Source organism: Apis florea, unplaced genomic scaffold (genome assembly GCF_048593485.1).
Source record: "Apis florea isolate Af1SG1 unplaced genomic scaffold, ASM4859348v1 contig_3587_pilon, whole genome shotgun sequence".
Taxonomy (NCBI): domain Eukaryota; kingdom Metazoa; phylum Arthropoda; class Insecta; order Hymenoptera; family Apidae; genus Apis; species Apis florea.
Genome location: NW_028256789.1, coordinates 795,096 through 809,671, shown reverse-complemented (window position 1 = coordinate 809,671; position 14,576 = coordinate 795,096). Strand labels below are relative to the sequence as shown.

General features: G+C 40.4%; 1 protein-coding gene and 1 long non-coding RNA gene across 4 annotated transcripts in view; one reads left to right on the top strand and one right to left on the bottom strand.

Annotated features, from left to right (window-relative positions):
* mdy (diacylglycerol O-acyltransferase) overlaps positions 1–12,635 on the bottom strand; it is a 92,185-nt gene extending 79,550 nt beyond the window's left edge. For 2 of the 3 annotated variants that reach the window (XM_086914400.1, XM_086914401.1), the window contains exons 1-2: positions 12,037–12,537; positions 1,035–1,163 (exon numbers count right to left, since the gene is read on the bottom strand). In XM_086914400.1, coding sequence (XP_086770526.1) covers positions 1,035–1,163; positions 12,037–12,149 — 242 coding nt within the window. In that variant the 5' untranslated portion in view covers positions 12,150–12,537. Of the gene's footprint in view, positions 1–1,034; positions 1,164–12,036 lie in introns of all 3 variants that reach the window. The other variant, XM_086914399.1, reaches the window with a different exon arrangement.
* Positions 11,750–13,796, top strand: LOC105735719 (uncharacterized). The gene is made up of 4 exons (XR_001112240.3): positions 11,750–11,930; positions 13,364–13,418; positions 13,500–13,593; positions 13,674–13,796. It is a non-coding gene; the product is annotated as an uncharacterized LOC105735719 (long non-coding RNA).
* Positions 13,797–14,576: the final 780 nt, after the last annotated feature.

The window sequence follows — 14,576 nt, the reverse complement described above, 5'->3', positions numbered from 1 at the left end:
CCGTGTATCTCGGATAATGACGTTTGTAACAAAGGTACAAAGGTTTTATCGAGGCTGGCACGGTCATCGATAATAACGTAGTTATCGAAATAAATTAGGCTGTCGCGGTGACTTTGATTCCCGATCAGAATGACATCGATAGATCCACCGAGGAATTCTACATTGTTCCCCCGAAACGACAAGGGAAATCTCATTTTTCACTATCGATCTGATTGATCCCCCCATTTTTTTTCTTTTTTTTTTTTTTTTTTTTGTTTCCATGCCCTCGACGCCCGAATTTCCAGGTGAAAATATTCACGAAAAACCTCTCGAACCTGTATATTCCCGGCTTTTTGTTCGGTCGGCCGGCTCGCTAATTAACCAAAAATTCGCCCGTTACTCAAAATTGCCACTTTCCTTAATTGAAATTTAATCGAATCATTCTTTTTCTTTAACGAATTATATTAGAAAACATATGTAAAATATTGTTTTTTTTTTTTTTTAATACGAGTCTCCAACTTGATCAAGTTATATTTCTCCCTTTACGAGATTCGTGGCCCGAGCGGAACCATCGCATTTATGGATTTTTCCTTCGTGTTTTTCAACCTCCATCTATTGACCAGTCGCATGATCGAGAGGTCTACGCCTCGATAACCCCTCTCACCGCGTATATTCGAAAAAATACCCGAGGGACGTATCGAATCCAAGCTTCAGGTATCTTTGCGGCGGATAAAAGCATCAGTGTCACGAGATGACATTGGTTTCTTTGATAAATTGCAAGGAACGCCAGGTAAATTGTTACAAATAATTGAACGACGAAAATTTCTCGAAGATCTTTCGCGATCCCACTCTTACTTTCCTCCTCGATCAAAAATCTTATACAAATTTACTTTCTCACTTTCGATACGATACAATAATATCGATACGTAACGTATTATCGATTATATTTGGTACCGCACTTTGAACCGCAAATCTTCGAGACGAATACGATCGGTAAAATATCGGTTTTATCAGGAATTTCGGATGTATGTATGTATATATATATATATACTTACTTTATGAAATTTTCGAGAAGCAATCGGATTCCACCGATGCCCAACAACAGGAAGCCCCAGTTGACGAATCCCGTGAAGTTGTCGAAGCCCGAACTCCAGGAGAACAGACTATCCCTAGGACGATGACATCTGTAAGGAGAAAGGATGGTCCACGGTTAAAAGAAATTCTCGTTTAGGATCGATATCCGGGCCGCGGGATACATAAAGAAAGAAACCGGCACCGGTAGAAATATCAGTGGAATAAGAATAGAACAATAAAGCCGCTTCCATACCCGTACATACGGTTATATGCATTTCCATTTCAATTTACGAAGGAACACGCGATTTATGCAACGTATCGAAAACATTTGTTCGACCTTCTCTCCTATTTCTTTCTATTCCTCCCCATCTATCCTACCTTCCCCCTTTTTTCTTCCCTTTCCTCTCCATCATCCTTCGTCCTTTCCTCTCGGCAAATATACACGGATTCGCGTTCCATCCGAAGCAAGTAGAAACGGACAGACCATGTCGGACAAGCGCATCAAGGATAAGTTTTACCCTCGCTTCCTCGAAGGAATATCGCCATCCTGTGGAAACTGAGGCACGGAAGACGTTGCGCCTCGAAACATTTCGAGATTCCGTTTCGCCTACGAGAGAGAGAGAGAGAGAGAGACTAACTTCTATGGCTATTAAGTGGACAATGTTAACAATACACCAGTTCTCCATCTCATGAAATTTCAATGGCATCGCGGCGAGTTGTGCGAATACAAAAGGTTCTCCTCGGCTGTCTTAGGTATCTCTCCTCTCGCCAAGATAATACACCGGGTGAACCCGAGTAATCGGCTTCCACGGACTACCGGCGTATCATCTCTCGGCGGGAGCGGGAGTGACGACAAGAGCCGACAAGGACCATCGCGTAAACTTTTGAAAAGCGTTTTGTCTCGAAGCATAAAGCGTTCAAGAGGCCCTTGTTCCTTCTCTCCGGATAAGACTCGCGCCTGAGTGCGAGAATTTAGGGAGACGGAACAAAGCGCGAGGTGTTCACGGCTTAAAAAGTGGAATACGCACGGAGGTATCGTGCCTCGCCCATCTCTCTCAACGTCTTTTCCCCGAAAATCTAACGTTTCAATTTCAATCTTCGTCAACCAAGTTTCTGGCTGCCTTTTTCATTAAGACGTGATTAAGGTTGAAACTGGAACGGCTTCTAAGCCGCCATCGCAGGAAGCCGCAGTCTTAAGTATTTACAAGGGAAGATCCTACGGGGAACTCGATCGTAGACAGAGAGAGAGAGAGTTCAATCCCCCCGGAAGTTAAGTCGACCAAATCTCGATGGAACAATACGACGTGAAACAAAAATAAATAAAGAAAGATATCGCGTAGAATCGTGTAGGAGGAGAAGTTGTACGACTCTGGCCCGAGGTAATGCCTTGATAAAGCTACACGAAAGATTAAAGACAGTCGAAGGAAACCCTTCTACTCTGAAATATATCGGGCCGTTTGTTCCTCGTAATTACCTGACTGAGAAGTCCCTTATTTACCCGCGACTATGTGCATTTAATGTGATCGTTTAGCCTGGCCACTGTCTCGAGTAAATCCCAACTATTATTCTGAATTTATGGCAGATCGCGGTAATTAATAGAGGCGCGATAAAGCCAGCAGGGGCCGGGCCGAGGCCCGTACAGGAAGAGCTATCTCACACTTCTGATACTGGCCTGCATGGCAGGATGCAGACGTGTCACGGCCGACTTCCATATGCATGAGTGTTGCCATGAGTGTACCGGGTGTTCCAAGTGTCGCGACCAACTTGGCCAGAAACTTGGGAGGGAGTAGGGCAATAAACGATCTTTACATACGGATCTTGCACACGGTTTGGCTACGCCTCGGGGAATTGCGCGAGGTTCACGTGGATTCGTGATCTTAAGCGGTCCGACAATTGTTGTCGCTTGCCTTTTAATCGTGACGAAATAATTCAACGGTGAACACACAGGCGCGATTACGATCGCGTTTAATATTCATGGATGGTAATCGCCTCTGTGGGAATTCTCGATAAGCAAAAGTTAATCGATACTCGGATGGAGTGAATTTCTTTTAATAATTCCCTCGATTGGAGAATTTCTTCTCTAATTGAAATAACGATTATATCGCGAATAAATATTTTTCGCGTGATTCCGACGAGGAGAAATGTCTCGATACAAGAATGGGCGTTTCTGCATGAGATTTAAGTCATTAATTCTCTGACGAGAATTTTGAAGTTTGTACACTGTTACTGCTTTCGAATGGACCGATATCTTGTCATTGTCCATTTATTATCATTGAAAGGAAGCCAGTTATCCGGTTTTTTTTTTTTTTTTTACTCTAACAGAACGAAGAGGCGAATTTTTCGATAACAACGAGGGATATCGTTGTAACGCGAAAACGCGGTTTAATTTTTGTCTCGTTTACGAGGGGATATCACGATCGTTTTCTTCCCTATCGTATGCAAATTGAGTTCGCAAAATGACATTAAAATTCATTCCTGCCCGATTTGGCGGACGCCAATTGATTCGATTGCTTTATAAACGAAGAAAAAATCGGAAAGAAATAATCTTCTAATATCGTCTTATCGTCGCGTAATTTGGAAAATTAATTACGTTAGGATCGTATCGACGAAGATTATTACACCTATCGCACGTGCGAAACATATAAATGAAAGGGCAACGTTAAAAATCGCGACCGACATTAGTTACCACTAATTAAAAAATATAGCCGATCGTTGTTACCCAGATTAGAGAACTCGGCGCGGAAAAAAAATTCCCGGCGGGAAGACACGCGGCGTACAGGCGGGAAAACAACGATGGAAAGGAGAGAGGGAGAGAGGGAATAATCGGTGCATACCGGTGGCACGAAACGAAATAAAGAACGAAAACGCGTTTTTTCGCGTGGTACACGAAAACGAAACGGCCAACTTTTTTTATATGTTTCGGTATAATTATCCGACCGTGCTATGGTCCGAGTAATGGTCCGAGTCTAGGAAGGTTTTTGCGATCCCCGTAGACCGTTCGAAAATCTGAATCGCTTTCCCTTTCCTCTTCGTCTCTCGATTCTCCATTTTTCCTCGCTTTTCGAGCGCGGCGATCTCCCTTGAAAAATCGATATTCGGAAAGGAAAAAAAGTATCGTTAATAAACGCGTTGTAAACCATCTATAGTACAGCTCGATCTTTTCCTTTTTTTCTTTTTTTTTTTTTTTTATCCTTATTCCGTGACTGAAGGAAGGAAGTTTAATTCGAAAATCTCGTATCGTTATACAGATAATTACACGCTCGTTAAAACCGATGTGCTCCGTTACTAGCACTATAATAACGATATCAGTAACGATTGTAATTCTATCCAATTAATATTCGGCACGGAGCTCACCGTTTTATTACCCGCTGAATTACGCGCAACTTTCGCGCGCATCGAAATCCATATTTCGATACACGGTTAATCGTAAAGTTAATGCCGACGTTTGACAACGCAACAAAAGTAGCATTACGAGATACTGAGTGTGATGATCCGAGTCACGCGTTACCCCTCCTCGCTCGTAATCCTTCGCGATAAGGGAACAAAATCGAACGGCCACTTTCTAAACCGGTCGTAGTCCGTGAAAAGTATATTACGCCGCTGTTAACATCGTCGTCTCCATTATACGAATTGAAAGGATGCCAAAAGATTGTCCGCGGGATCGTAGGATCAATTTTCAAGCTAATAATAATAAAAAGGTCTTCCCTCCTTCTCGAAACGATGATCTCGATATATTCGTATTCGTTGAATCGCAAAAAAAAAAAAAAAACAGAAGGGAGAAAGAAAAAATCCTAAATTATTTCAACGATTAAAAAAAAAGAATCTGAATAATTTCCACTTCATCTCGATTCTACATTAAAATTTCCATTACATTACGATTCTATATTAAGTTATAAGAGATATCGGAAATAATTCTCGTAAGAGAGGAGGAGAGCAGTCATTCGATATTTATAAAAGATTCTTCTCGAGCATTCTGTATCAACTTCAACTTACCACGTCAGAACACATCCTGTATATTTTTATCTTGCAAACTATAAATGAACTAGCGCGTCTAGCACGTCTCGCCAAAAACTGGTACAGTAACACTTGACGCGATCTCGAAACGCAGAGAGAGGCAGGGAAAGGGGAGGATCCACAAAAGCCAGGATGGCACTCGTGTTTCTCTTCCATCCCCCTTAGCTGTTCTCGAAGTCAGTCCCCGACGGATGCGGAAGACGGGAAAGCCAGTTGTACGTACAAGGGCGGGCACGAGGATGAGAGAAGGACGGAAGAAGAAGAAGAAAAAAGAGGGAAGACTGGAGGGCGTAGAATGGGAGGAAGGGAAGGGAGGCTCGTAAGACTCTGCCTGTATCTGCCTCGCGAATCTACCCGACACCGGAACCCCTCGTGAATATTTAAACGATAGACGGATATACATATATTACCCGTGTAATGAGGAGGGAAACTTGCCGCTCAGCCGTCCCCGCCACTGGGCGGAATCGGGAGCGGAATGAAAGGGAACCGGCAATAAGGAAGGGCAGAAGAGGGGTATAGAGAATACTTTAAATGATTCATGAAGGAAAATTAAATGGCGTTTTAAACAGGTCTTCTTGCCAACCCCCGGTTTTCGTTTACCTCCTCTTCCTTCCGTTCGTCTCGTCTTATTCTTCTTCCAACTTGGAAGCATACCGGAATCGATTACCGGAAGACCGTTCCTCCATCTTCCGTGCCCTCCCTGTCTGTCTGCCTGTTTTATCCTCGCTTCATGCTTTCACATCCCTAACTTTCGCCGTTGCATTCCGACCGTTCACAATGAACCTCGGGGTTCATCAGGGGGCCATCTCTTACTTGTTGTGAGGAGCCAGCCACGGATCGTTGAAAATAGGAATTCCTTGTTGGCCAAGGAGTCGAGTGAAGAACTTTGACGATAATTTCCCTCTTCTGATAATTTGTTTTTTCTTTCTTCCTCCCCTCCCTCTTTTTTTTTCTTTTTTCTTTTTTCCCGATTTCAAGTCGAGGGCTTCGACGAGGACGAGTTCAATGCATAAATTTCGTTGTCGAATTCGAATGGAATTTTAACTACTCGATGAATAACACGATATTCCGAGTCTATCATTTCGCGTAAAATGAAATGGAAGTTTTAATTCTAATCGACCACGATCCACCCTTCCTTGTTTTCCTCCCGATAATCGATTTCGACGAACGAACGATTTTCCAGGGATGTTCGGCCGCGAGGAACGGAGAGCGTATGGGGCAACACCGGATTCCAACCCTGAAAAACCGCAATCGTCTTCGTGCCTAATCCGACGCTCCGCCTCCCCTTTCCGTCCACGTAATCGCTTTCCATTGTTCTTCCGGCTGATTTCACGCGCGCGAGAGATTCGACACCAGCGGCCGCAATCTTTGGCGAAGAAAAGGCCGGTGGCGGATGAAAAGGGAGGAAATAAGGGGAAACTAGAAAGCGACGTCTGGATTGACAGCACAATACCGTTAATCCTCATTCGTTTCGAAGTCGCGTCAGCCGAAACGGTTCCGCGACGTCCAGTCCTCCAGTCCGATGAGGAAGATTAAAAAGTTTTTGCCCCGACTAGAGTAGAATTCGCGAAAAAGAAAAAAAGAAAGACCAAAAAAAAAAAAAAGAAAGAAAGAAAGAACAGTCGAAACACAGTCGGTAGAAAAACGAATAAAACGTTTTTCGCGCGAAAAAGAAGAAGAGGCATAGAGGGAAATTTTGATGAAAAGGTCGTCGAAACGTTGCTCCTAAGTATTCCTATTTTTTTTCCTTTCTTTTTTTTTTGACACCTGACGCTCCAAGCTACAAAAAGAATGTTTATCATCACGAGGCTCGCGATAATAATGATACCAGGGGGATGGCGGTGATGAACGTGCATGAACGGCAAATTAAAATCCTCGGAGGAAAATCTTGGCGCGTTCCCTTCGTGCCAGTCGTTCGATACTGGATGATGATTATTCTCACGTACATTCGAGGAGGATGGATATAAGAGAAAGTCCGCCAAATGATTACCAATCTCTCTCTCTCTCTCTCTTCTACATTATCTTCTATACTCTGTATCCTCGTATAATACATTGTACGAAGTTATTAGCGATTCGAATATCAAGCCCGGCAACTGAGAGCAGTCCAACGGTTAGAATCTGTTGCGAAAATATTAGCGCGGTGAATCCATCCATGAAGCAAGGATAGATTCGTGAGAACGGAGTGATAATATTCGAGGAGGGATCGATATATGGGGAAGAGGGAAGAAAAAAGGTGGAGAAGAGAAATAGGTGGGATATCATTGTTACCCGTCTCTCGTTCGACTTCATACCGAATCATTATTGCCCTTCAGCGCGTGATTTCAGGGGTGCAGTCAGAGATATCGGAAAAGAGTCGGAAAATGGTTGGTGGTGGACGTTAATCACATTCCCCGATGGACGTCTAACGCGTGTAATTACGAGTCACCGCGTGTCATCGCCGTGAAAATAACAAACTTTTCTCCTCCCCGCGAAAAGAAGATTGGATGAATATATTATGGACAGGGTTTGGTGTTCATCCCGAGGGAAAGTCGTCGAGAATTAGATTCAATTTGGGAGTAAACAGGACGAGTGCGCGGGCTGTTCGTCGGACGGATCGTGTAAACGGAAACTTTAAAATCAATCTGGGATTGAAAGATCGTACGTAGATAGACATAGCTTTCCGTGCGAGCTTCCTTTCGACCAAAAGGGGAGGGATAAGGTAGGATCATTCGATATTCACCGCGTCCAACGAACCCAGACGCGCTTCGCGCCTAATTGCAAAGTTGGCGAAAACAAGAAGTATCTGGCAAACACGGAACGGGTAAATACAGTAGGGTTCGTTTGTTTAAGAGACGGAGGAGTGGTGTGCCATCTCTGATTCTCCGGCATAATGGACGATCCCTCGGTAGAAGAAAACGGAGGGGCGCGAAGATGGGGAGAGGAAACAACTGAAGATAGAAAAAGTGTTCCTTCCTGGAGAGGAAAGGTGGAATGGAAAAAAGAAAAAAAAAAAAAAGTGGATTCTTGTTTGCAGGTCATTATAGCATGTCAAAGGGGGAACAAGATTTCGCTGTTTTTTCGCTAGCTGACCCCTCTCGCTAATAAAACAGAGCTTGCCGGAAGGATATGTTCTGAAATAAAGTGCCTCTGGCATCATCAACCCTCGACCAGTGTTTGTCTCGTCTGGCTAATTAACGTTTGCTTGCACGAAATGACCACTGCACCAAGTGGTTACGTTTATTTTTTTTTCTCTCTTTCTCTCTCTCTCTCTCTCTCTCTCTCTCTCTTATTTTTCACGAAATGCTATTTGCAACATCATTCTCCTTGATCCTGTCCCGCCTCTAAAATCCTAACGAAAAACCCTGTAATCTTTCATTTTTTTTTTTTTTTTTACTCTTTAATACTTCTCCAGATTTAATCCTGTTTTTAACGCATTAATTTTTGATCGCGCGCTCGATTAGACCAGGGGACTTGATTAAATTTTTTTCCACGGCGGATAGATATTAAAGCCGCATGCGCGCGCGAAACTTCATAAATCTGAACAAATGGAATTTGCCCACTGCTCCGGATTCTCCAGCCCGTCGACCCTCCCTTTTTGTTTACGGAGGAAATATTAACGAGAGTTAGCTTTTCCTCGCTACTTTATCAGAAAACGCTACCAGGATTTCTTTGATTAGCGATTCCGATTGCAGGAACGCACCTGGTTCGCGATATCTACGTTTTGAATTGGATACCCCCATAAACCAATCATAAATTTATGATACCTCAATGCTCGCGCAAATGCGTACGAAAGTATTTCTTTGATATACCAGATTATCCTACTCGTCCACCATTTTTTTTCTATCGTCACGCGTTTTCCTATCTCGTCAAATAAAATTAACATTTTAATTAAGACCATGCTAGAGTAAATACACTGGCTATTCCTCGGGACACGAAACTCGTCGATTATTTTAAAAATATTAAGAAAATTCTTGGAGAAAAGAAATATAAATTAACGTGTCGAATAATCGTATTAACGAATCTATCGTCGAATTTTAATTAATTCCTCTCATTTAAAATCCTCCACTAATTCCACGCCTTGAACTTTGGCCCCGATATTATGTAAATAACTACAATTCGAAACATCCATTGTTTACCCGATTCGATACCATATTGTACTCGATTAAAGGAAAAGACAAAAATCGATTAATTACTACAAGTTTCTCACGTGTAAAAGCAGATGAGAGATTATTAATTACAGCGAACAAAGGTATGTGGTTTGTTACAAGCATGCCTATGAGAATTATTCTGTAATTGTCACAAAGAGAATAATGCAACATGTTGTTCCGATTCGTGTTACCTAAAGCTGTGTACATGATTCTGTGTGATTCGACCAAGCGCGTGGTTTTTGAGCGTTTGATTGGTTAATTAATAGAATCCGTTCGCGAGTGCATTCTCGCAACAAGCGTCATAACATTTGATATCAAACGAAGTTACATTGTCCTACCATTCCACGTGTCAATAACTTCCGTTTGACGCTTATTAAATGAAGGTTGGAATTTTGTTTGCCACCATGCTTGCTCTACATTCGTAAGATTAGAAAAGCGTTAGAAAATAAATAATTTGCAAGCTGTAACGACAAAAATCCAGTTATACATATATAGTTTAACGAAAATGATATATTTATTGTTTCGATTATATTGATTTTTTATTTGTTTTTTTTTTTTTACCCCGATGAAATTAATCGTAACGAATAGGATAACAAATACCGTGGTTAAATTTACGTGTGTATGCTAATGTTACGCTTCGCAATAAAATACCATCAACTTAACACACGGACAACGTTCTGTTTATGTAACCGAAGCGAGCCCCGATTAAGCCTGATATATTGCTATTTATATATCAGCAAACTCTAATCTAATAGCGTGCAAATATATCTTAAGACAATTCAGTGCATAAACTAACAACGTTATCGGTTAAACATGATAGAAATCCGTATACATACAATCTTTAGAGCAAAGAAAAGCAAGCGTTATTTCAGGATTATTAACGACTTTAAGCTGCCATCTAAAATATTTTCTGCGTTTCTCTTTACGATCTGCAATATACACGTACGAAGTATAATTGCATACTTACAACTGTGTGTAAAAAAATTTCAGAAAAAGAATTATATAAAAAAAGGATGTACGACTAAAAGAATAATGATATATCGTTAGACAAAATTACTATTTAGAAAGGAAAAACAAAAATCCTTAACTTCTTACAAAAAAAAGAAACGAATTATTAATTATCCGTGTAAAAAAAGCAAATAACGATAATTCAATATTTTTAATTTAAACGTTGAAAAAAAGGAATTAAACGAGAATGACTAAAACGTCACTTCAACATTTTCTTCAATTCGTTAAAACTCAAAAACCAGAGGCCTGAAGTATTGACACGTAATTAAGATTCATCCGATACGGATCGGACAAGGTTTGATTTATTAGAAAATCCAAGAAACAAGAAAAAAAGAAATATGTATCAGCGACGAGTTGATTAACGCTCCTTGACGTATTCGTTATTTATTCCTAACGTCTGAAGATATTGTATTAATCGCAAAGTTGGAACAGTTAATTGTCATTCGTTTCGCTTAAAAGTTGAAATGACTTTATCCGACATTCTCATTATTTTCAAGTATGAACCTTGAATATCAGTGTCGGTTATCGCGGGCCTTGCATCGAGATAAGTTTCGCCATTGCAAAGAAATTGGGAAGGATTGGCGTTATACATCGTGCGCGCTGCGAGAAGAAGAGTGAAACTCAATAATTATGCCATAGCTAGGGAACGAATTATCTTAGTCGTGTTTTCTTGACGTGCAGTTCCATTAGAGAGGGCCGAACGGCTCGTTAAGAAAGTTTTCGTTTCCACGACGTGCACTCAAGAACTGCATTCAATTGTCTGTCCTCGTGTCCGTTCTACTGAATGAACTTTGCACCATTCATTTCCATTTCTAGCTTCATTTTGAAAATCAGCCATGTCACTACAAATATTTACTGTAACGTTAGTCATTTCATAAAACCGCACCTCAGTTTGCCGTGGTTCCAACTGATAATTTTAGTTTATTAAGACGTGTTAAAATTTACGTCCAATTATCAGAGATATACACTCCAAAATATTATTATATTTTTTATATGCGCAAACTAAATCAAGAAATAAAATCGGATAGTCATGATGAGACTGACTTTGTACCTTGCCCCTATTCCATTATTCGGACGATAAAATCTTAACTTATTGATTTCTCAATAATAAGATATATATAATCTACGAAATCTAAAATTTAAATAACAAATAACTAATATTCCAAAATGTTCCATTCTAAAATTTCTAAATTTCCAACTATAGAATCAAATTTTTAGCACAATAAATCTCTCGTTTTTATGATATAATAAAAATTTTGTGAAAAATAAATATTTTCATTTCATTATAAGCATAAAGCTTAAAGATTATCAAATAAGAAATATATTTTTATTAGTGAAACTCGAGTCCTTGAGATTATTTATACGAAGATTCGTTAAGTATGGATTATTAAAAAAGGTGTTATGAAACGAGCTGTAGAAAATTCCCGTGAGCCACAGTACCGACTGACCATCGCATCGATTATAACACGTGACAGAACGGTATAGAAGAATATGTGTTAAAACGAGACGAAGAATTCATCGTCGCGTGGAGGGGATCACGCGTTCTCAGTTGCGCTCGATCTAAAGTGAAATGCGCATGCGTATTGCTTCATAAAGCCGTCTATTACGTCAGAGCAGCTCACGAAGCCTGAAAATTTTGTGTCACTGTGCTCTCGTCGTCGACCGATTTCATCTTTTCGACCGTTTCTTATTACCGACAGTTTTGTTGATCGTCGAGGAAACAACAGAGTGCGTTCGTGAATCGTATGCAGTATAGAAGCCGAGTAGTTGAGTCGATTACGCTCGTGTGAAAAAAAAACGGAGCGTTTTTGTGTGTTACAAAACAAATACTCACGGTTTGTCAGGTTGAGATTTGCGCACCATCTGTTCTGCCTTTTGTATCTCCTCGGCCCTTGTTTCGCTTTTCGTTCTTCTTAACCTCACCCTCGTATCGTTTTCATGCTCCATCGTTATGTCGTTGCTCTGCGACGAGGGGACAAGTATCACGCGTGCTCTACACTGTACAGACACATACACACTCGCACACGGCTTACTTACACGGGCAATACTAACGACTAACTCTATGAGCCGGCACACGATTCCTGTTCACACCGAGAGAAAAGAAAAATTGTTGCGCCACGCAAACCAGAATCGGGACTGATCGCTCACCTTTCACTATCGACTACGTCAAATACGATTCAGATTTACGGATCGATCCATAGATCCCGCTACTTTATCCGATCGCGTTTCACCTGCGTAAAGTGTCGAATAACTCAACTGGTCTGGTCTCTTTTGTTCGTATATCGTCTTACCACACACGCGATCGTGTTTACGAATAGACAGCTGCGACGATACTACCGGCTTTATGTTGGTTATAGATAACGACATCATCGCCGCCAAACACGACACAGTTTTATATGTGTCCACTTCCCGATCACGTTCCATGAACCGAATAAGATTTCGGGGCAGAGGGCGCGAGTGTTTTGCTTTCTTTTGGCGGGTTATGCAAGCTCAATAACATAACGCGGTATATCATTGGCATATCGTGGCTCATTAAAACTTTAAATATTTTCGATTAAGGAAAATATGAGTTTAAATACATCTTAATGAGTTGATTATTAACAATTTGATATAAGAAAAATAACAAATAAATGATTGCTTAGAAATTAAAATTTCGTAAAAATACGATTGAACGATACAAATGTAATAAATTCTTTTGTACGAGTAATCAAGTATGAATAATTCAACTGAAATGTCTTATTATTCATGTTTCTGATACAAACGACCGGATGAAATAAATATTCTGATATTTGGAGCGCGTGTAATCGATACATTAAATTACACAATTATAATGATGTATATATTATCTTTAAAAAAATTTGTTTATTTTTAAAAATAGAATGTTGGCATAAACGAGCCGCGAATATTTATGCTCTAATTGACTCGTAACTGTCTTAAGTCTTCCGCATATCCCTCTAAAAAACAAAACAGTCCGTAAAAACACAACTTCATCGCAAATGATTACCTCGTTGTTAGTTGGAGCACGATTCATTAAACATGCTCTGCAATTGTGCCTCGACTATGTTATGTAATTTACCTTCTTTAAGGTTGTAATTTTAAACGAAAACGTGCTTAAACAGTTTCACGAATGTTCTTCTTCTTTCTCCTGTTTTTCCTAGCAGAAAAAACTCATTCTTGTTCATCCATTCAAGATGCGAACTTCACGCGAATAATTAGGTAATTATTATTTATGATGTTTGTAGAAAATTTCTGGAGTTTAAACGATTATTCAATGCGTGCATGCTTTTATTTTTGCAGCCATTCGGATAATATTGGATACGCTTCACAATTAAAATAGATAATTACCTTGCATCGTAATCTGGCTTTACGATCTGAATCTTGATATTTTATGGTAGTTGACAATTTGATGGCACTTTTTCATTCCTTTCAACTGATCGTTATAAAATGTAATTTCCTCGCTTGCATTTTCAGGATCGAGTAAGAAAAACTAATGATGCGCCTCTGCATATTCGAATGAAGAAATAGAGAGTCAGTCGTAAAAATTTATTATGAATGGATATATTTAAATAAATTCAAAAATCTCGTACGAATAAATTTTCTCGATGAATAATCAATTAAAATTCTCTCGAATAAGATATTCATAATTTTTTTTTCTTCCATTTTTTCGTAGCGTTTTTTCGTGATATTCGTGGAAAAAAGAGAATAATATAACGAAACTCATTACCACGCGGTAATTATCCTGTCAAAATATCCATTAAGACTTCAGATGTCGTAAGCTTTGCTTTTCGAGTTTGCTGACTGGGAGAAGTTCCATTTGGTTTGTCGGCAACTCGGTGCCTGCAACTCCGACGAACGCTCGAAAGTTTTGGAGTAAATAAACCGGTGGCCAAACACGTGAGACAATTTCGCGTGTCAATTACGCGACTCTTCGAATCCTTGGCTGAGCTAAAGGATCGTCGGTGGTGGATAGACGAGGATAAACTATCGGTTGGAAGAAAAGCTAATTAAAGTGGCGCATCCGCGGCCAGAAACCCGCAAAGATCCACGACAAACGTACAGGAAATCCGCCCCTTTAAACGCCGCGCTAATGCCACGATACATCCACTCCTGATGATTCACAATTAACCGTGTCTCTTGACGAGCATCGTGGAGAAACGCTATCAAGCTTGCTGCTAATTATCTCGAGCCGCCGTGTATCAGAGCTTACGAACCAGAACCACGCCAAATGTAACCACCTAGCAGTACGAGTTGTAACAACATTCTCCAACGTCATATCTTCATTTAAAACTGATTCGATACTTTGAGTTTCGTTACTTGAACTCGATTTAGCTTAAAGCTACACGTTTAATAATCAAGCTTGGTCGTTCACGTTGT